This window comes from Anopheles aquasalis, chromosome 3 (genome assembly GCF_943734665.1).
Source record: "Anopheles aquasalis chromosome 3, idAnoAquaMG_Q_19, whole genome shotgun sequence".
In the NCBI taxonomy this organism is placed as follows: domain Eukaryota; kingdom Metazoa; phylum Arthropoda; class Insecta; order Diptera; family Culicidae; genus Anopheles; species Anopheles aquasalis.
The window spans coordinates 4,287,501-4,307,500 of record NC_064878.1 but is presented as its reverse complement, the minus strand read 5'-3'; the positions used below and the strand labels follow the sequence as shown (position 1 = coordinate 4,307,500).

The window sequence follows — 20,000 nt, the reverse complement described above, 5'->3', positions numbered from 1 at the left end:
GGAACGACCATGAATGAGACTGCAAGACCTGGTGTTTGTGTGCCGCGGAGTGCGATATCTTCTTCGTTCATAATCTCTGCAATGAGTAGCGGTTCATAGCTTACCTCTGATTAGATACTCTGCGCCATTAGAAGCATGATAATCGAAATAGATGAAGTGTCCATCCCAGCCCTTCACAAAAGCGACCAGTTCAAGGTAAACCGGTTCAGCACGAACGCAGTGACCGTTGCCGTTGGCCAACACACGTGTGCGTTTTCCCCTACAGACCCCCATTTTCGCACTGACCCGCGTTTCCGTACTAGGCGCGACCTTTGCTGCCGTCGCCTCATTAGATCCTTTTCCATTTGTCAAGAATGTTAACATTCCCTTTTCTCATTGTAGCCCTGGTCTAGGCTTTAGAAGCCTCGGCACAGACTGCTATCGTTTCGTTGGAGTAGCAGCAGCAGCCTAGCAAAATCATGGGAAACAATCACAGTAGCAACGGGAGACCGCAGGGCTCCAGTGGCTCAAGCAGCCCAAAATCGAAGGCGGCAACGGATCAAGAGAAGCAGCCTCAAAACCCAGCAACCAACGCTCCAGGTGTCCGTGGCATGACCCGGACGGCCAGCGGTGCGGACATTCAGGACCGTTCGCAAACCCAGTTCCAGCCGGTTGATAAGCTCGGGCGGATCCTGGCGAAAAAGTGCGAAGAGATGCATGGCATCCATCATGGCATTACGGGGGACATTTTCGCGGTAAGACAAGATGCTGAAGCGGAGACGATGGGAATGGGCTCTAATTCTATGGTCTCTGGGTTCGTTTCAGCGCTACGTTTTTCCAAAATATCCAGACCTGGGACTCAAGCTGTTTCGCTATCTGCGCTACATGAGCCACGCCAAAACGGAACATCTGGGCCTGGTGGCGTTCCGGCAGCAGTGTGAAAAGTTTCTAGGCCTGCTAGATGATTCCGTCATCCTTGAAACACACGTACGGATGTTTGGTGATCTAGTGAGCGAGACTGAACTGATCAAACCGGAAAATCTGAAGAGTTTGCTGCGCACCTGCTACAATCTTGCGATGGCGCACTATTCAGATGGACCGCAGACGTGTCGACTGGTAAGACTGCGCGTAGAGAGGGTTGTGAGCGATTGCAAAGCGTAAACATAAGGTTCTCTTTTATTTATGCTGCAAACTATCAGATAGAGGATGATGAGGATTCGGTAGGATAAGAACTGGCAATCAATTTAGAATATCTGTTATCAAAGAACTCACTGTGCAACACCGAAAGTGACACAAATTGTTTCTTATCTTCCCATCCAGCTGAACCGTACGCTCGATTCCGTGGTGCAATCGTGCTTCTTCTCGAAGGAATCGCTCAGTCCGGGCTACATTTGCCGCTGGCTGGAGAACAATGTGCCCCGGTTGGTGCCACCGATACATAAGTACTGTGTGCACGCGCTAAGCACCTCCCACCGGACGATCATTGACAGCAGTATGGCCAGCAACAGCGAAACGGTCGTCTCGGTGAGCGCCATTAACGCCGGTGAAGCCAGCTATGGACTCGAGCTGCAAACACCGATCCTCGAGAAGGTGAACCCGTTCGCGAAGGAGCCGGTTACGGCCGGAACAGCAGCAGGCAAACAGCTGACAAATGAAGAGCGAGAACGATTGAAAAACCAACAACCGTTGCTGCCACTGTCGGAAGCCTGGCTGCTGGCTGGTTCGCTACCGCCACTCTACAGTAAACCGCAATCGATCCCGGCACCGGTCAACTCGAATTCATCCAACCTGACCTCTCATGTATGGTTAAACTGAATGGTACTTTCCGACTAGTCTGCTGATGGGATTTTCCTTTCCTGTTTAGATATTCCTTGCCAAACTGCTGTCGCTAGTGCCCTCACACTGGACATCGTTGTACGACTCGCGGCTCGATGGAGCCGGTACGAACCGTTTCCTGCACCATGTGCTCGGTTATCGTGGCCCAAACCTGATTCTATTTCGCTGCGAAGACGATCTGCTGTTCTGCGTGGCGAATCCGAACGAGTGGCGCGAAACGCATCTGTACACCGGCGACGAGGGTAGCTGCTGCTTACAGTTGCTTCCAAAGTAAGAATGCCATCTTCAATATGCCCAGTCCAGCCCATGGATGGATTCACTGACGCCCTCGTTCTCGCTTAGATTCCAGATGCTGGAAAAGAAACCGAAAAGTCTCTACCTGAACACGCACATACGTGGCTATCCGAAAGGGCTGCGTGCCGGTTCGGATCCCCGCAAACCGATCCTTATCGTGGATGAGCACTTCGAGCGGCTCGAGTACCGGGCACTGCAGCACCGCATCCTGTCGATCGAGGTGTGGGGTTGCGGTAACCAGCAGCAGCGCGACGTGCAGCTTGACATCAAGAAATGGCAGGTGAAGGAGGCGGAACGGCAACGCACGGTCAAGATGACTGCCGCCGATTGGATGGATCATCCGGATCGCTATCTGCTCGAGCTCGGTGGCCGTCCGAATTATAACAATTCAACTAAGTAGTTCCCGTAAGCTCTAACTGAAACACCCCACTTAGTCTAATGCCGAAGCGGTTATGTACTTGAGCGCTAGGAAGTATTATCCAACCGTTGCTTCTGCAAAATAGGATGCGACGTTGGAATACGGTTGGTTTTCGTAACGGTAACGAGTCTGGTACTTAGTTCAATTCGCTTCGTGCAAATACTACGCGCTTCGTGTGAAATCCTGTTGTGCCTTGGGCCGCGAGGCGTAAAGGGTAGAGAGAGTGTGGGTGCTAGTGAGGTAGTAGATTTCAGTTCCATTCGCATTAGGTTTCAACAAAAAGGTGTGATATTTTATAGAATGAAAAGCAAACCAGCACCCAAACTATGGATACTTAAGAAGAGCGTTCATCGTAAGTTATCGTATACGGTTGCGACCGCGTGCTAGCAAAAGGATATGGTTTTAAATCATAATAAACGAAGGGCCTTCCACTAGTGGGGCCACATGATTTAATTGTTTTTGCACCACAGAAGCACTGTGAATGTGATTCCTGCAAGCGATACTATTTTTAGTACACAGCGTAATTGTGGCCGTTGATCCAATTCGTTAGCGGCCAGCTCGGGCGCACGTTCTGGTGTACATTTTCCGTTTACTTTTCTACTTGATTTTTGTTTATTCGGTGCTGGAGTGCGGATTGATGGCGGCCGCCAATGGAGTGCCCAGACAGATCGTGATGCGAGATGAAAGCGTGACAATAAAGTTAGCAAATCTACTAACACTCTTCAAATTTCCGTTCCGTGGCACCGCGAGCTAAAAAAAACCGCATTTTTTCAAACGATTCCATGTTCTCAAATCCAAAACGGCATCACTGCTATTCCTAGTCACACTGGCAGCACTGACGATTGTTTCTCTCTTTCTTTCTTTCTAGGTTTCTCTATCTCTCTATCCTGCTCTGGCGCCCATGCTTCTGGCCATGGCCAAGGGTGTCAAAACCACGTTGCTCGAGGAGGGTGGGAGTTAACCCGTTCGAAGATCGGAACCGCGTAACGGGAGGTTGCCGTCTTTGCCCACACCGCGCCTTGTAGACCTCGTGAACTTACACGCTGGTCTCTCGCTACAACACGGTCCGTTTCCCCATCAGCATCCCCGTGATTCCGTAGTTCCGTGTCGTGCTAGGGTCCGCGAGTGCCGCTGGTGGTTCGCGAATATTATGTAAACATTTCCCTAATCACCGTTCCCAGTTCTGTGTGTGGGTGCGTGCGTGCGTGTACGTTTGTGCAACAATCGCTTCGAGATATCCCGACGGCGCATTCCTGTTCTGTGTGATAATCCGGTTGGTGCATCTTGGGGCGCCCGCTTATCGTCTTCTCGCCCATTCCCGCTAGCCGTCTTCGCCTAGCTCCAGCGTGCCCTCCTCCCCCAGATCAAATCTAACGGGATTGCTGGGCTTCAAGAGCAGTGAGGTTGAGATTCCAGCATCATTAAACGAGCAGCAACCGTCCGTAGCACGCAAGAATTCCCCAGTGTGCTGGTCCGAGTTCGTGCCACTGCCAAGAGAAGCTTGCATGATCAGTAGCAGCAGCAGCAGGAGGAGCAGAAGCCGAACAGCATTAACGTGACGACGACGACTTTCACCTCCCGGCAGCCGCGGAACGGCGCGAATTGAGTGAAGTGCACGGCGAGACCCTTCCCCTCCACCACGTTTACTGCGGCCACATGTGCGGTGACCTAAGATCGCACCGATTCGTGACCATTACACAACCCTTTTCCGCGAGCACGGCACGGTGACGAACGAGGTGTGCACTGGCACTGGGACCAGCTACCTTTCGGCATAAGTTTTTGTCAAAGGTTCGAACAGAGTGAAAGCCGTGACGATCTGTGATCCCAAACAGTGGAGCTAGACGACCTCGTGGTGTTCGTGAAACAAACTGCCTCTGCTGCACATTGCCATGATGAGTACTACCGAGGAGGATCGCGCCAAGAAAACGATCCGCGTTGGATCGCGTAAGAGTGAGGTAAGAGTTAGCACGCCATGCCATGCGCCGTTGTTACTATTTATTTGCCATAGAATTACCTGCAGTCTACCCCAGGGCACGAGATGTGCTACTAGAAAAAAGGGCCGGTACAGATAAGGTGGTGCGTGGGTGGTGCAGATGAAAACGAAACTCATGACGCTCGTATCATCGTGATGGTGCACGATCAAAGCAAACCGAAACATTTCTCTGTTATCGTTGCTATGAAACCATACAATAGGAGCTGGACTGGAGGAGTTTATCCTCCGTTGGGTTGCTACGATCCCACGCTAGAACGATGAGCATTTGAAGTGCTTCTCAAAGCAGGCCCAGTCTATGCGCCACGTTTTGTGTGGAGGATTCAAAAAAGGATGTACCGAAGAACCCCCAAGGATAGACGAACGATGCGCTGTTGTATACGTCTCAAAGACGAGAAAACAGAGATTTGTTATGTCGCACATTTTCCCACTTGTTAGCTCATCTCGCCGGAGGAAAACATATAAATATTGATTCACCTGTACAAACCGTACAAACCGGGTGGTTTCCATGGTGCCCTCCGCTTCTTTTCCATTGCACACAGTAACGTAACATTGAAAGTCACAATCAATGGCCGTAACGAGCGAGTTATCTGCCCGGTTTAATGCTCATATAATCAGAGACAATAAATCGCTCGTGAAATCGTCGGCTGCGGTGGTGTCACTTGAACTTGTTTTCTTCGAAAGTTTAACGAGAAATGTGGCGGCAAAATTTCTACAAACACCACAAGCGACTATAAGCGATTGATAAAAGAATCGTTATAGTTTCGATGCTTACATTACATTAGCGAGCGAACTGTCCCCAGACGGCTTATGGTGACTTCCGTGATGGCATTTAATGGGCTTCTCCCTAATGATAATTGGTGAACGCGATGGCGACGGCGTCCATGCGCCTAAATAGAACTTAATTATCAATCGTGTTCCCTTATCCAATCCGTCTGCCAGCGGCGATGACCGTCATCATCCCCGAGTCATTAGCATGACAGTTGTTGGTTGGCCCGGCACGAAACTGCATTAACTACGAGCACACCAACAGCCAGTGGGTCCGCTGGATCTGTTGGATGGGTTGGATTGACCAATTGAAATTACAAAACCGACCTTTGACCCAGGACGTTCCTACGTGACTTCAACCGTCACTTACACACTCAACGATCGCTGCCACTAAAATTATCTTTAAATTGTAATTCAAATCCAGCTCCAGATAGCTCTGTTCATCCTGTGTCCATCATCTTCTTATGTTTTCCATTCTAGCTGGCCCTCACTCAAACCAAGCACGTCATTGCCCGGCTCCAGAAGCTCAATCCGGATGTGGTGTACGAGATACGTAAGTATCGGCGGTCGATCTATGCCCGGCGACACAAGATGATAGTCAGCATACCCACCACACTCCCCACAACGCTTGCATTAGATTCAATTTGAGATTCAATACAAAACCCCCCGGAGGAGAATCTCCATAATTGGGTGGTGGAAGGTGGTATCGTTTTCTGAAAGTCATGCTGCCGTGTGGTCAGTCGTCGCGATTCCTCCTCCTATCGCGACGCACGCACACTCAGCAGCACGATCGCGCGCACCGTTGCGCTCGGTCACGAAGATAGGCCGGATTGACGGCCCGAGAGCCCGGAACAATTGTGGTTGTTTGAGGTGCTATCGGTGAGGTAGGGTCGATAAGTTTTGCGTGTACCGATAAGCACACTCCGCACACTTGTGCAAACGTGCAACTTCTCCATGGCTACCGTGAGAGGGACGGGTAACCAGAAGGGAATGATATTGAATCGATCAGCTCCCGCCACCTTACCGCGAGGCTGGTTGGTTTTGCTTTGCAGCTGCGAGATGTTATCAACAGCAGTGTCTGGTTAATGCCCAAGGTTAAATGGTTCACGCTATTAGAATGTTTGTGGCATTCCGGAGCATCTTTTAATTGTTAATTGTTGGTATCATTATAAACGGACAACAATTTTTCTCTTTGTTTCTATCTATTTTTCCATGCAATATAATTCTTTTTCTTAAATCATTGTTGTTTATTCTTTGCTTTTCACAAACACTATTCTACTTTATACTTTGTTACTGAGTTACTAAGTAATTCTCAGTCCAATCCATTTCTTTATTCGTTTATTATAGTTGTCTTGTAACACTCAGTCCCTGTCACTAGTTACATCGTTGCTACACTCGTGTTAGCTCATCTCAACACTTTGTCCTACGGAATGAGTTCAACTCATAAACCTAGTCCAAGCCATCGCTCCAAGCCGTACGCTATGATTAGTGGCAACGGACCGGGTGTCTCGAAAGTGCACCATTTGCCATCTACATCCCACCGCATAGCCTATAGTTTGTTCTTCTTTGGCTTTGCTGCTGCTTTTTTTCAGCAAACCCTTCGCTGCTGCGCACCTACTGACCACAATGTCGCCACAGACATACCATCGATTACGACAGTGGCCAGACAGTCATATTCCAGCGTGTGACTCTGTCGCGCAAAGTAAGAAGTTTTGCGACACGGCCTACTGGATGTAGAACTGCTCAGGTCAGAGCCTGACTGGTGTGTAATGGAGTTATTATGCAAATGAGGATCACCAATCACTCCCCTTTCATTGAGAAGTATGAGCATCGGGCCACCTGTTTTTAATGAATTACTTTGGACACCTGGAACCGAGGGAATTGACCTTGAAGCACTGACCAAATCTTAGATAACTTAAGTGGAAGGTAGTCGCTATGTTAGGAGCAAGGTTTTTTTTCCTTCTTTTTTGCCAACTCGTGACTCGCCGCTGGCACAACCTTCCAGTGACCTCTTCGAAGGTGAAACTTGTTTTTAGGTTTAGAAAGGCTCGTCGTCGTGCGCAGCTGAGCAGGCGAGGTTTATGGCAAAGTCGTTACTAGCGGGCCAGTGGCCTACTTCTGTGACGTGGCTTTCCGATTTAACATTCATGTCCACAATTCGAGGTGGGATCTATTCGAATATGTTGCCCTTGACGCTTTCCACGTTTCTTTTTTGAGTTCAATCTCACATGGACCATGGAGCAGCCTCCGGGCTTTAGCAATTATTGCACAATCACGAAAGGTCGAGGGGTATCGCGATTCATATGAGAACCAATCTCATTCCCGAATTCCCGTGGGTCATGTCGAGGTGTGTAATGTTGCAATGCCGACGACTGCACGCGGTTAATTAACTGGCAGAAGTAGCAATCACACCTCACTTTGATAACGTACGCTATGCATCCTACACTCTATCGGCATCGTAAAATGTGTTGCAACATTTGTTTGGCGCAAGTGACTTATCAATCTTTTCCTTCGTTTCTTTCTTCTTCTCATTCACAGATACTATGACCACGGTCGGTGACCGGGTGCTGAACAAATCACTGCCAAAGATCGGCGAAAAGTCGCTCTTTACCAAGGACCTCGAGGATGCGCTCCGTACCGGTGGGGTCGATTTCGTGGTCCACTCGCTCAAGGATCTACCGACATCGCTGCCCGTTGGTATGGCGATCGGGGCCGTGCTCGAGCGGGAAGATCCTCGAGATGCGCTCGTCTTGAACGAGCGTCACCGGGGTAGCACGTTGGCGACTCTTCCGCGAGGCTCCCTCATCGGGACGTCCTCCCTACGCCGTTCAGCACAACTGGCCCGCTACTATCGTCACCTGAGCGTGTGTGACATCCGGGGTAATCTCAATACGCGCCTCGCCAAGCTCGATGCCGATGCGTCCAAGTTCGCTGGCATCATCCTGGCGCAGGCTGGACTCGTGCGGATGGGCTGGAACGAGCGGATCGATCAGGTGATCGAGCCCAGCGAGATCCTGTACGCCGTTGGCCAGGGTGCACTGGCGGTCGAGTGTCGCTCGAACGATGAGTACATCCTGGGTATGCTGGCCAAACTGTGCCATCTGGAGACGCAGTGCCGCATTCTGACCGAGCGTAGCTTCCTTCGAACGCTCGGTGGTGGCTGCAGTGCACCAGTGGCCGTTCGTACGGAATTGAAGCGACAGGCCGAGAGCGATGGTGACATCAGCAACAACAACAGCAACAATGGCCAACGGAAGCGCTCCTCGGTCGAGGCCGAACAAGGCACATTCCAGCTGCAAGTGGAGGGTGCCGTCTGGAGTCTCGATGGTAAAACGGAGATCCGAACGAGCGGCGAGTGCACGCTCGATCTAGGTCTGGCAGACCGGAAGTGTGTCATCGAGGTTACGCCACCGGCAAAGAAAAAGGCAAAGGTGAACGAGGATAACGGTGCCGATGGGCATCATGCGAAAGATGGAAATGGGGACTCGGCAAACGCGGACAGCAGCAAGCCAGCCCTTACCGGGTGCCCCATCGATCACGAGCAGTTGCAGGGCAAGCGCAAGAGTCCGGAAATCATACGCGACACTGACCTGCTGCTGCCGGGGTGTTCGAAAGATGGTTCGCGGTTAAATTTGAGCAAATTCATCGACATTCACGGTGAGCTTTTCAAGAAGTGCCCATACTCCTCGGAGCTCACCAAGATCGTTACGGAAGCCCGGAAGACGTCCTCAGCGGATGGGAATGGTGTGGAGGACGAGGTGCAGCACGACAACACCATTATCGAGACGAACACCAAGAAGGACGAAGGAGAACTGTGCCCCAGCACACACTTTCCGGTCGGACAGGAAGTGATGGGTGATTGTCCGTTCGTGAGCACCGAGGAAAAGGTGGATCTACTGTTGGCCGGTGCTATGGCCGGTTGTCCGATGGCCGCGAAGACGAAACCAACGAAGGATACTGAAACGAGACAATCGGATTTGAAGCAAACCGGCGACGGCAATGGAGATCGCGAGCACGATGGAACCACCGAGGGAAACAAGTCGCTTCTCCCGCCAACCGACAAGTGTCCCTTCCTTGCCGCCAAGGTGCTGGATTACAATGAAAATCTCGACTGCCGACAGCTCGGTCCGGAGCCGAAGCTGGAGGACAACAGCGAGCAGCTGTTCTGTGGCATGCACCGGCATGCCTTCATCGAGCGAACCGTTTTCGAACGGTGCGAAAAGCTTGGCTACGATCTGGCCCACGACCTCATCGCCAAAGGGGCGCTGGCCGTGATGAAGTGTGCCCAGAATGAGATACACTCGAAGGTGGGCACGTCCTAGAGGTGCCGTTTTCATGGTGCTCCTGCCGCGGTGTGTTGGGAGTAGTACGAGGGAGGAAGTTGGCTAACGGTGCTTATACGTTTCTACTTTCCTTTACACATTTGTTTTGTTATACCGAGGTCAACGGATAGGCTCGAAGTTTTGCAATAAATCAATGTTAGAAAATTGTGATTAGTTAGCCCGACCTTGTCTGCTGGTAATTTCGTGTCAGCAAAAGAAAGAAATTGAGCAGACGAGGAATGTAATTTTACATATTAACACATTTATCAGTAAATGCTTCTACGGCACATCTATGCGAAGAGAATATTAAGTAATCGACAATCTAGCGATCGTCCAGCAGCGCTAGTACAATGATTTGAGATCACTAGGGTACAGAAAGGATTGCTCCATTGAGTATTTGTCTGGGAATGTAGCGAATGCGGTTAAGTACGTGGCCACGCTGGCCAGCCAAATGGACATGGAAGTTGGATTCTCATTTAGCGACGCTTTTTTTTGTCCTGCTTGCGGCTCCGGTGGTACGGTCTCCGGGGAGTATTCTGCGGTGACGAGTGTTCCGAGCTCGAGTCCTCGCTGTCGTTGTTCTGCAAGGCGGAGGGAGTGGTAAGTAAGTGGCTGCTTTTCTCTCTCGAAACCCCCGGCAGGGCTAAGCTTACCTTCGGTGACCAGCTTCCGGGATCACCGTTCGAAGAGTCCGGCAGCACAATGCAGGCGGCCAGGCAAACCATCTGGAAAATCGCCCCTACATACAGGCCATAGCGAATGACGGTGCCAAAGAAGTCTTCTTCGGCGATGCTGACCAACGTAGCGCTCATTTTCGCGATGCAGAACGGTACTTTTCACTTAAAAATAGGATGCAGATTGTAAATATTGTATTTTCCACTTTTCTCGCCGAGTGAGTGAGTTTTCTCGCCCAGTGAGAGAGGCTGTCAAAATCGAGTGAAACCGAGGCCACACGAAGCGTAAACTCCGAGGACTCGGAGGACAGGATTCGGATTATTCGTCGTGAAAATTTTCCTCACTATTTTATAATTTCATTACCTCGCATTACGATGCAATATCACGCAGTACCATTCGGAACACTTTGGGAAAACGATGGAAAATCATCGTGAAGCCCGGAACCTGCCAGTATAAACTGTTGGCGGGAGATTTTTACTGTCATGTGCCGCCTGTTTAGGAAATCGGAGTTAAAATTGGAAAGCGAAAGAGGATGGTCGATGTTGCGCACGGTTCTGCGCGTTAATCAGGGCAATTCTTTAATTTTCCTCCGATATTCATCGCGGATTGTACGTGTGCGCGAGTGTAACGACAGTGCAGACGGCTAGAAAGAACGAAATCTTGAAAGAAATTCGCGTACAGCGAGTGAAAAGTGCGCCCCCGAAAAGTTGAAAAGATTGCTGCCCTGTTGGAGGAATTTGCTATTTCATCAGTGTGGTGTGGCCAACGTGTGCTGCTCGTGTGTGCGTCACGACTGCCGTGTGTGTGCGCGCGTGCTGCCGGTGTGTGCGTTGGAGTTTGGTGCCGAGAGTGTGTGAAAATATCAATAACAACAACAGCACGGGCACAGTGTGAAACCCCGAGTTCGTGGAAAAAGAGGGAAAAGTCGAGTGCGTTGCGAAAATGCACACGTTCAGCGAGACGGGTGCAGGTGTACCAGCGTTTCTGGCGAAACTCTGGCGCCTGGTCGAGGATACGGAGACGAATGATCTGATTTCGTGGAGCACGGTGAGTTGGAAGATGGCTACTTGGATTGCCTTCTATGATGCGTTTTCATGATGTTTTCGGTCACGTCGGTCGTGCCAGCTGTGCGTGCGTGACCAAAAAGGTCATCCATCCGTTTCCGCCAGTGAGAGAGAGATAGCGAGCGCGGAGCGATAACGTGCTAGAGGGAGAGAGCGACAGCGTCGTAACAAAAATGGCCGCCGTCGGTCAATCGGCCGCAGTGCGGTGTGTGATTTTCGAGGAAACATACTTTGAGGCCCGTTCACCAGCGACGACCAGCGGCTGTTCATTCGTCGCGACCCACCACCGTTCATCCTCCTGCTAATTATCTCAAACAAAACGGTCCACCCTCTCCCCCACTCCACCCCGGCCGAAAAGGGTTGAAGAACGAAGAGCGCTGCTTATCTTACGTGGTGACGGTGGTGACGAGGTCCGGCCACTTTTGTCAACATTCACGTTTTCACGAAAAGTCCTTCAACGCCGTGCACGCGCACCGGTGAAAGGTGTTTGTGTCCGTCCGCGCACGGTTTACACGGGCCTACTTTGGTGATGGTGGAGGTTGGGAGAATGGGACTTCATCGTTTGCTCGTCGTATCCTGCGAGTCTTGTGTGATTGGACGACAAAGGCAGCGCAGGCGGTCCTCGATAAGATCGATTTGTTTGTTATCAACTTTTCAACTGCCGCTGACATTTCGTGTCCCTGCCGTAGCCAGCCAGGCAGCCAGCCAGCTAGTCACGCAAATGGAAAAACTCAATTTTCACGTTCCAATCGAAGTAGCCTCGGTGCGTTGAAAGGCACCAAGAATCACCTCGCCACACGAGAGAGGGGGCGGTGATGTTAGTCATTGCGTTTTACCTGTTTTTACATAACGGCAAGCCCGCCACCTCCGCCTCCTCCCGGCATGCCATTCCGCGCCTCGCCGCACCGTCTTTTTGATTGCTATTCATTATTTACACCATCAATCTCAAGCACACACGTGTACTACCACACCGAGGACTACGCCATATCGATTAAATCGGTGGTTGACCGACGGACCAGCCAATGGCGGTGCTGTCTGGCCCCGTGCCTTGCAGGCGAGAAACAAAGTTACGCTCGCCTAGCACGAAAACATTTTTGGATCTTTTAGGATACCAAAATGAGTTTTCAACGGGGCGGAGTGTCTGGAAAATGCATAGGAAAAAAAAATCGATATTCAAAACACGATTAATAGACTCGCCAACCTCGCTCTCTGGTGGTTCTCGTGGTTTTAAACCTGTTTCGCTACAGATCTCTAGTGAGACCAAAGGATTAGAGCTCTCGTGAATGGCTTTCGTTCGACGCACCCAAATCACGCGGATATGAAAACATTGGACAGGATTGCTTTGATGAGATATCAAGTCCAGGCAAACGTGAAGACGCACACTGATCCTGTGCGTGCGTTTATGTTCGCGGGATACCACGAATGACGATTTATGCACACTTGTCTACTTGTCCCTCAAACTCGGCAATGTACTTAGACGACCAATTAGAGGTCGTTAGCCAGTAACTAGCTCACATTGTAACAAGCGTTGACAAAGTTGGCGCACCCGTAAGCAGGGTAAATGGTAAACAGATGATTCGATTATAATTGCGATGATTGTTGTTTTACGGCCCGTTCAGCCCAGCTGCTGCTGGTTTATTTATGGAAGTTAATTCATCGTGTTTTTGTTTTAGATTAAATGGATCCTTTTTAAAGTACCCCCAGCTTGAATTCTAAAATGAACAAAATCATCTAAACACATCAGACAAGACCGATTGATGCATCTGTTTCCAGTTTTGTATGGCGCTAGTAAGCACAGACACCAGGGCATGAATTGATACCAAGCATTCGTGATGTGAGGACAATCGTGATCCTCACAGCCACCCACTGTATGTCACCAAATCATCGAACTACTGTAACTGCTACGGCTGCTGCTGTGGTACGGTCACGACTCTTGTTCTATTGCGTTGCAAAGCATACTTCAATACAAGCGTGCACGAAAGCACGCGGGTACATACGCACCTATACACATTTGCCACAATTAACCGGTTTTCTGCTGATACAACCACGAACACGACGATCACGGTGGAACCTGGGGCCGTTGTTAGATGGCAGCCAGCCAATAAAAATAGTCATCTCCCCAGCACACATCCCACAACCTAGCGCGCTGTATCACCGCTCGCCTCCTAAGTTGGTCGGGGCTTGGTCGTGATGGTGATGATGTTGCGTCTGGTACAGAGTCCACCAGCGCCATCGCCTACCTTGCCCACCGCGAAACCGTGGCTTTCGCATGACAACGCACCTGCGACCATTTCAGGCTCTCGAGGTACAACAACACCCCCTCCTTTGTATCTCATGTTCACCTTGCCGTTTCGACGTCATGCTTTCGGCGGGTGTGTACCGCCGCCCTGCCCATGTGGGCCATTTTTCGTTGTTGTTTGTTAGTGTTTTTGTAGCAATTTAGCTCAAACGCCACTGAGATACAACGATGCGCTGACGACAGTTAGAGAGTGTTGGTCCTGTTCTACGGTGTGATGCTGGTGATACGCGCTGCTGATCCTCGTAATCGTGATCAAATGCAGCAAAAAGTCATCAATTTGCTAATGAAGAAGTTGAAACTTTTTTAAAAAATAAGTTTCTCTCTCGAAACGTTTTGTTATTTCGTATCTGAGTGTGAATTCCATACGAACTGCACCGTTTCTTTTGCGTAAATCACATGTTCTGAACGATGCCCAGTTGTCCTAATAGTACTTATTAGCACACCACCAAACCGATTATCAACATGAAACAGCATTTCTTGGGCCTAAGCCCAATGTTGTTTACCGCAAAACCAAGAAATGGCCTTTTGCTGAGAATTTGCGAATTTGAAGCACGATCAATAATAGATTTCACAATCGCCAAATCGCCCAAGAAACAAGGGCATCCCAATAAAACGTTTCATACGCTGGAACAGTAAGCTGTAACCGCGTTTGAAGCAGTGAATCTTCCTGCTATCAGCCAGTACCATCTCGCCAGCACGATTAATCGTGTTGTCCGATGCGTACCACATTAGAATAATCGGCTCATCTTCAAACCAACGGTCCATTTTTTTTTTGTCCGCTGTTCAGCAAATCTCCTCCGGCAGAACGGCATTGACGAAACGGAAAGCACAAAAAAAATATACAAACAGATAACGATGGAAAATTGCTATGACTGCACGCAATCGTGCTCATCCTTATCAGCGTGTAATGGATCATGATTTGATGATGTCGCACAGTTTTGGGCCATTTTGTTTTTGTCGCTACATCGCAACCGATTCGAGTGTTGCTGTCGATTGCTGATAAAAGCGTTTCATTTTAGCCCTCGGGCTCGTGTTGACGCGTTCTTTGGTTAATCTTGCGTTTCATCTGACAGAGTTTCCCATGGTGCACGCGCAAAAGCCACCATCCGTCAAGCCACAAGCTTTCCGTTGTGGGTTTTGCGTTGCCCTGCGCGCTCCGCTATCAGTGTGGAGAGGTGGCCCTAAATACAGCCCACCACATGCTACCCTCCCTCCGCACCAGGATGATAAGAAGGAGGTCGCTGTCTTCTCGGGATTTTCTTTTTTATTTCTGCGTGCAGCTGATAAGATGGAGTAGGCGGATGGTAAATTTATGTTCGATAATCTTATCTCTATCGAGCTTAATAATCGAAGTTGAAATTCTTTGAAATCACATGAGGAAGCGACGGCGGGATAGGATTGATGCTAGCAATCCTTTAATCTAATCAATTATTGTGTAAAACTCAACTAAAAATGAAGAAATAAACTTAGACTGTGTGGCATGTTTTACATGACATCTTTATTAATTCATTTTATGATTTTTGCTCTTTTACAGGATGGCCGCAGCTTCATCATACAGAACCAAGCACAGTTTGCCAAGGAATTGTTGCCGCTGAACTACAAACACAACAACATGGCAAGCTTCATACGGCAGTTGAATATGTGTAAGTTATTCGCTATGGACGGATGGAGCGACAAGGAAGTTTGTTATCATAAACTCGCAACCAACTCCTTACGGACATGAGGAGAATTTAGCAAGGATTGCTATTAATCGGCCAGCTTTGGTGCTGCTTCGCTACTCCCCCTAGATGGATTCCACAAAATAACCTCGATCGATAACGGCGGCCTGCGATTCGATCGGGACGAGATGGAGTTCACGCACCCATGCTTCCAAAAGGACCATCCGTACCTGCTGGAGCACATCAAGCGCAAGATAGCCTCGTCCAAGCAGCAACAGTTGCAACAACAGCAACAGCAGCAGCAACAGCAAATGCAGCAACAGGATGACAAGAGTGCACTCAAGCTGGAAGCGGTCAGCCGGGTGCTGAGCGAGGTGAAGAACATGCGCGGGCGCCAGGATTCGCTGGATTCGCGCTTCCAGACGATGAAGCAGGAGAACGAGGCACTCTGGCGCGAGATAGCGATCCTGCGCCAGAAGCATCACAAGCAACAGCAGATTGTCAACAAGGTAACAGGGCTGTGACAGTATATATGAATAAGCGACAGGGCCATCACAATCCCCTTTCGGTAGGGAGGTGGTGTGTAGTGGAAACCGACTGCGAACGGTTGCTCGCTGGATGAATTTATTAGAAGTCAATTTTTGGTCTAACCAGCCAGCTACTAGTGACGCCACCGCAGCCGTATAAGCAGGTACGAGTGACAGCAGGAAAGCTTCGTCCCTGGATGGTTGTTGGATTTAAATATTTTAATTCTATGCTGATGTTTTTCCTACCGAGTGCCGCTGCTCGACACTGATTGGCGCAATGAAGCAGTGCAATCTCAGCTTCAGCGGTAGCTTTTCTGGAGCCAAATAAGCAAAACAAGAATATTATCGTACTGAGTATGTTACAAACGTAAAGTTATTTATTTATACGCTCGCTCATCTGTCCATCACTGGACGGCGCGGCACGGTCGATGGTCGGTGGTCACTAGCAGCGTCTGTGCGATGGATTTTTGGACGAATCATTCGTCTGATCGATCGATAGGTACTGGGCACACCTGGTTGGGGCTTTTTTTATATTTTCATTCCGATTCACGTTTCAGAAATGGGTGAATAATAGTTTAGTCGAATAATTTCGCTCGCTTGATCGTTGACGATCGTTGATGCCCTTCATGTCCACCGTGTCTTCAACGGCTTTCTTGCTGCACTGTCCCTGCGAAATGCGTCACTGTCATCAGCTTTCGTGGTGGTGTTTGCAAACCAAATTTTTCCTTGCTTTTGATGGCAAAAGTGGTCATCGTGTGCCCGATGTGCTGTTCAGTTTCCTACTTCAATCCGTCGTCTCTGAGTTCGCTGGAGTTTCTATGCTACATAGAAAGATGAGCGTAGGAGCCTTTGGTCGTTCGTAGAGACCGCAGTGCGCAGTAGCCGTCGGATTTGATTAGTCTAATTCACCGATTTTTGTTTTCTAATTCCTTTTCGCCTTCATATTGCTCACTCTAGCTCATCCAATTCCTCGTCACCATTGTGCAACCATCGCGTGGAGGCCTCGGCAACATGGGCAACAGTGCCAACAAGCGTCGGTTCCAGCTCATGATCAACGATGCGCCACAACAGGCTAAGGTAAGGCTTTAGTTTGGGAGCAATTTCCAGCATCTGTACATCAGTGCTCGCCATCATACGTTTCGATTTAATTTAATGTTAAACCAATATTTGAGAGCAGCCTTCGATGAGCTTTGTTGTTCAGTGGTTCAACGGGGTAGCTCGGCCATGCGTGGTTTAATGCTTAGTAAACATACTCATATATGTACTCTGTTTACCGCTTCCCGTGTTTTACAGATCAACAAATGCGATTTCACCGAAACTGCGTCGATCGAAGAGCTGAACGAGGCGCTCGAAGAGGTGGCATACGCCAATCAGCAGGAACTATTGTAAGTAACGCTCGTTGGTGCATGGTTTGTGTTGTAGTTTTGATCAAATAGCTAGCTATCCCTCTAGTTTTTAAACGATTGCCGTTGTCACCATCACTCTCTGAATGTCACACCTTCTTTCGGATCCTGATTAGCGTGCGCTCTATGAACACGTTCAAAAGTGATTGTGGCCGGTGTGGAAGAGAGTGGGTCGGTCGTTGTCAATGCTTCGCTTCCGTCATGCTGCTACCCCGTTTGTGGTGGTGCTGCCTGACGGTGATAGGCGAGATGACGGCACTCGAAACGAGCTTAACCATCTACACATACCATACCATCTACATACACATCATTTCGCCTTTACTTTAGTCACTATTTTCATAATTCCTTTTAAGCAGTTCTTCAATTAGTACACAATGTATTCTTTTCAGTTTCTTAGTATAGTTCTTCACATTATTTAACACTCTACTTAACCAGTAACACTGATCGAGAGTAGAATAGATTCCATGTAAAGAGCCGCTATCTAATGGCATGTGTCTATGCTTTAATGTTTGCTACCTTACGCCTCTTTGCTCCTAAACTGAACACATTTATGAAACTAAAACCAATGACGATCGAATAAGTCAAATTTGTCGGATAGAGACTATGGGATAGTATGCCAATTGTGCTTTTATCGCATTGCAGCAGTGTGCCTTGTGTTGCGTTATCTTTTTGCTAGTTCCTTTCATTGTCCTCCTTAATCGACATCCTTTGCCTTTCCTTTCTTGCGCGCAGGCTATCGCCTAAAATTCGACCATTTCGTAGTTATTTTGTAGACTCGTTCGAAATTTCGTCCAAAGGTTTAACAACAAGAAATTCGCTCAAAGGAGTTGCTCGTAGCCTGGCTCGCTGTGCATTCCGTTTCAGTGTTCTGTTTGAGCGTTAGTGTTCGTTCTTGCATCTTACTCTTGACCTTTCACACCCATTCACCCGTGTTCTAGGTCGAACCAAGACAAGAGCAAGAAAGCCAAAGCCCTTCCGGTCATTACCGCTAAGATCGTACCCAGTTCGTCGTCCACTACCATAGGTACTGGGTCTTCCTCCACGGTTGCTGGCAAAAGGAACGCTTCCTCTGCGGCTAGTAGCGCTAGTAGCACGATCGTTAAGAGCCTCGGTGGTGGTAGCGTTGTTAAGAAGGAAAACATTGCGCCAACCGGCAAGAAAGTGAAAAGGTAACGAGATTCTAACATGTTTTTTGTTCCTACTCCACTTTTCCTGCGATTTGTTTATGATCCTTTTCATTTGCTTCAACGTTGCGCATCTTTCAAAATTAAGACCTAAGGGTGGGTTGCGTTAAAATTTGATCTGGTTGAAGATAGAGCTTTTGAGGCAACCGCAACACGCGGGAGGTTTGATCATTTTGATAACGTGTTTCGAATTATTTTTTTTGTGAAGAGCATATTCGAAAATCGAGTATTTTCTTCTCTGTGGGTGATCCTTTCAGATTGATTCGTTATTTTTCTTTCTTTCTCGGCTGTGTTGGTTTTATTTGGCGTTTGGTTCAATTCTCCATCATCTCATCTCATGTGTTCGCTTTCATTGGCGTGTTTCAATAATGTTGAAGAAAGTTGAAGTGATTTCCTGAATTTTCCTTCTGGTTATCGCTTAATCCGTTTGTACATGAAACCACCATAAGGAGCGGGTTTATAGTGTTTGCATCCTGGAATCTAATACCTCCATAAAGTCATTCAGTTTATTACTTTGTTCTGTGTTGTACTTTGTATAATAACAGCGCTACGAAACTTTTATGATTTTCACTCCATTGTCAATCTTCAGCCATACATCTCATACCGGTTCCTATAAACTCATTAGGTTTTTCTAGCAAACATATAAGTAAAAAGAAACAAAAGGTGACACCAGCCCCATTCAATAACGCTTTCTTAGCGCTACATAGCAAATCTCTCACATGACCCGCAGTCCAACACGCAGCTCCAACACACTACTTCTCCTCACTCACTCCCGTGATTAATAGGATCCCAAATCTTCTTCTACACGACCGCACCCGCGGGTACATTGTTTTGATGTTGTTTCCTCTCCAGACACTTACCAAGCCATTTTCTATAATTCTGTTGTGTCGCAGGAATTCTGAGATACTGGAGGTATCGTCGCCGATGTCGTCTCTGCCAGAGCGTTCGCCTTACCGTACCACGACACCGTCGGTATCCGCTGGCAGTCCAACGAACAGCATCGCCAGCAGTGTTGGTGGGTGTAGTAGTGGAGGCTACGGGAGTGGCAATGGCGGTGGCGATATGATCGAGGAAGTATTTTCGCCTGTTACTATGACCGGTACAAAAGTTCAGCGAGTGCCAGAGCGACAAATGCAACAGCAGCAGCAGCAGCAGCGTCGCATGGGTGTCGGTGCTGATGGTGGTCGGAACATTAACAGCAACAACAACCAAACTCCGATCAATTTGATCCAGCTGATCGATAGTACGGTAAATGATGACGATGAAGAGGATTTGTTGGACTCGGACGGTGGTAAAAAGTATACGAATGACGAGGTGGATCAGCACGCTTATTTGGTGGATCATGTGGATGAAGCAGCTGATGCCGAGATCGGTGGATCGTACAAAGATAACGAGAGGATCCGGTTATCGGCCGGTAATCTAGAAACCGGAGCACTGTATCAAGATAGCGAAGGTGACATGATGCTGAACACGCCGATGGTGTTGCGTGAGATGGAAAAGCAGCAACAACTTAGGCAGCAGAAGCAACGGCAGCGTTCTCAACAGCAGCAGAAAGTTCAGCAGCAACAGAGAGCTCAACAACA

At 48.8% G+C, this 20,000-nt stretch overlaps 4 protein-coding genes across 11 annotated transcripts in view; 3 read left to right on the top strand and 1 right to left on the bottom strand.

The window, feature by feature from the left end:
- LOC126576216 (uncharacterized) overlaps positions 1–2,980 on the top strand; it is a 3,787-nt gene extending 807 nt beyond the window's left edge. Inside the window, exons 1-6 of one of the 2 annotated variants that reach the window (XM_050237395.1) lie at positions 207–247; positions 382–734; positions 805–1,095; positions 1,300–1,779; positions 1,844–2,085; positions 2,158–2,980. In XM_050237395.1, the coding sequence (XP_050093352.1) occupies positions 459–734; positions 805–1,095; positions 1,300–1,779; positions 1,844–2,085; positions 2,158–2,509 (1,641 nt within the window). In that variant the 5' untranslated portion in view covers positions 207–247; positions 382–458 and the 3' untranslated portion in view covers positions 2,510–2,980. Of the gene's footprint in view, positions 1–206; positions 248–381; positions 735–804; positions 1,096–1,299; positions 1,780–1,843; positions 2,086–2,157 lie in introns of those variants that run through there. The other variant, XM_050237393.1, reaches the window with a different exon arrangement.
- A 498-nt stretch (positions 2,981–3,478) lies between these two features.
- Positions 3,479–9,772, top strand: LOC126577069 (uncharacterized). The gene is made up of 3 exons (XM_050238474.1): positions 3,479–4,482; positions 5,766–5,838; positions 7,824–9,772. The coding sequence occupies exons 1-3, from the start codon at positions 4,417–4,419 to the stop codon at positions 9,605–9,607; spliced, it is 1,923 nt and encodes a 640-aa protein (XP_050094431.1). The 5' UTR covers positions 3,479–4,416; the 3' UTR covers positions 9,608–9,772.
- A 75-nt stretch (positions 9,773–9,847) lies between these two features.
- LOC126577070 (protein anon-73B1) lies at positions 9,848–10,488 on the bottom strand. Its single transcript, XM_050238475.1, has 2 exons — positions 10,261–10,488; positions 9,848–10,188 (listed from the first exon to the last, which is right to left on the bottom strand). Exons 1-2 carry the CDS (start codon positions 10,417–10,419, stop codon positions 10,084–10,086), a joined length of 264 nt encoding a protein of 87 aa, XP_050094432.1. The 5' UTR covers positions 10,420–10,488; the 3' UTR covers positions 9,848–10,083.
- A 315-nt stretch (positions 10,489–10,803) lies between these two features.
- Positions 10,804–20,000, top strand: part of LOC126578578 (probable WRKY transcription factor protein 1) — an 18,694-nt gene continuing 9,497 nt past the window's right edge. For 6 of the 7 annotated variants that reach the window (XR_007608404.1, XM_050241267.1, XM_050241268.1 and 3 more), the window contains exons 1-7: positions 10,804–11,329; positions 15,180–15,288; positions 15,433–15,812; positions 16,788–16,907; positions 17,124–17,215; positions 18,172–18,402; positions 19,311–20,000. The exon at positions 19,311–20,000 is cut by the window's right edge. Coding sequence is in view for 6 of the 7 variants with exons in the window: in XM_050241267.1 (XP_050097224.1) it covers positions 11,225–11,329; positions 15,180–15,288; positions 15,433–15,812; positions 16,788–16,907; positions 17,124–17,215; positions 18,172–18,402; positions 19,311–20,000 (1,727 nt within the window). In the remaining variant the exon portion in view is untranslated. The remainder of the gene's footprint in view (positions 11,330–15,179; positions 15,289–15,432; positions 15,813–16,787; positions 16,908–17,123; positions 17,216–18,171; positions 18,403–19,310) is intronic. The other variant, XM_050241270.1, reaches the window with a different exon arrangement.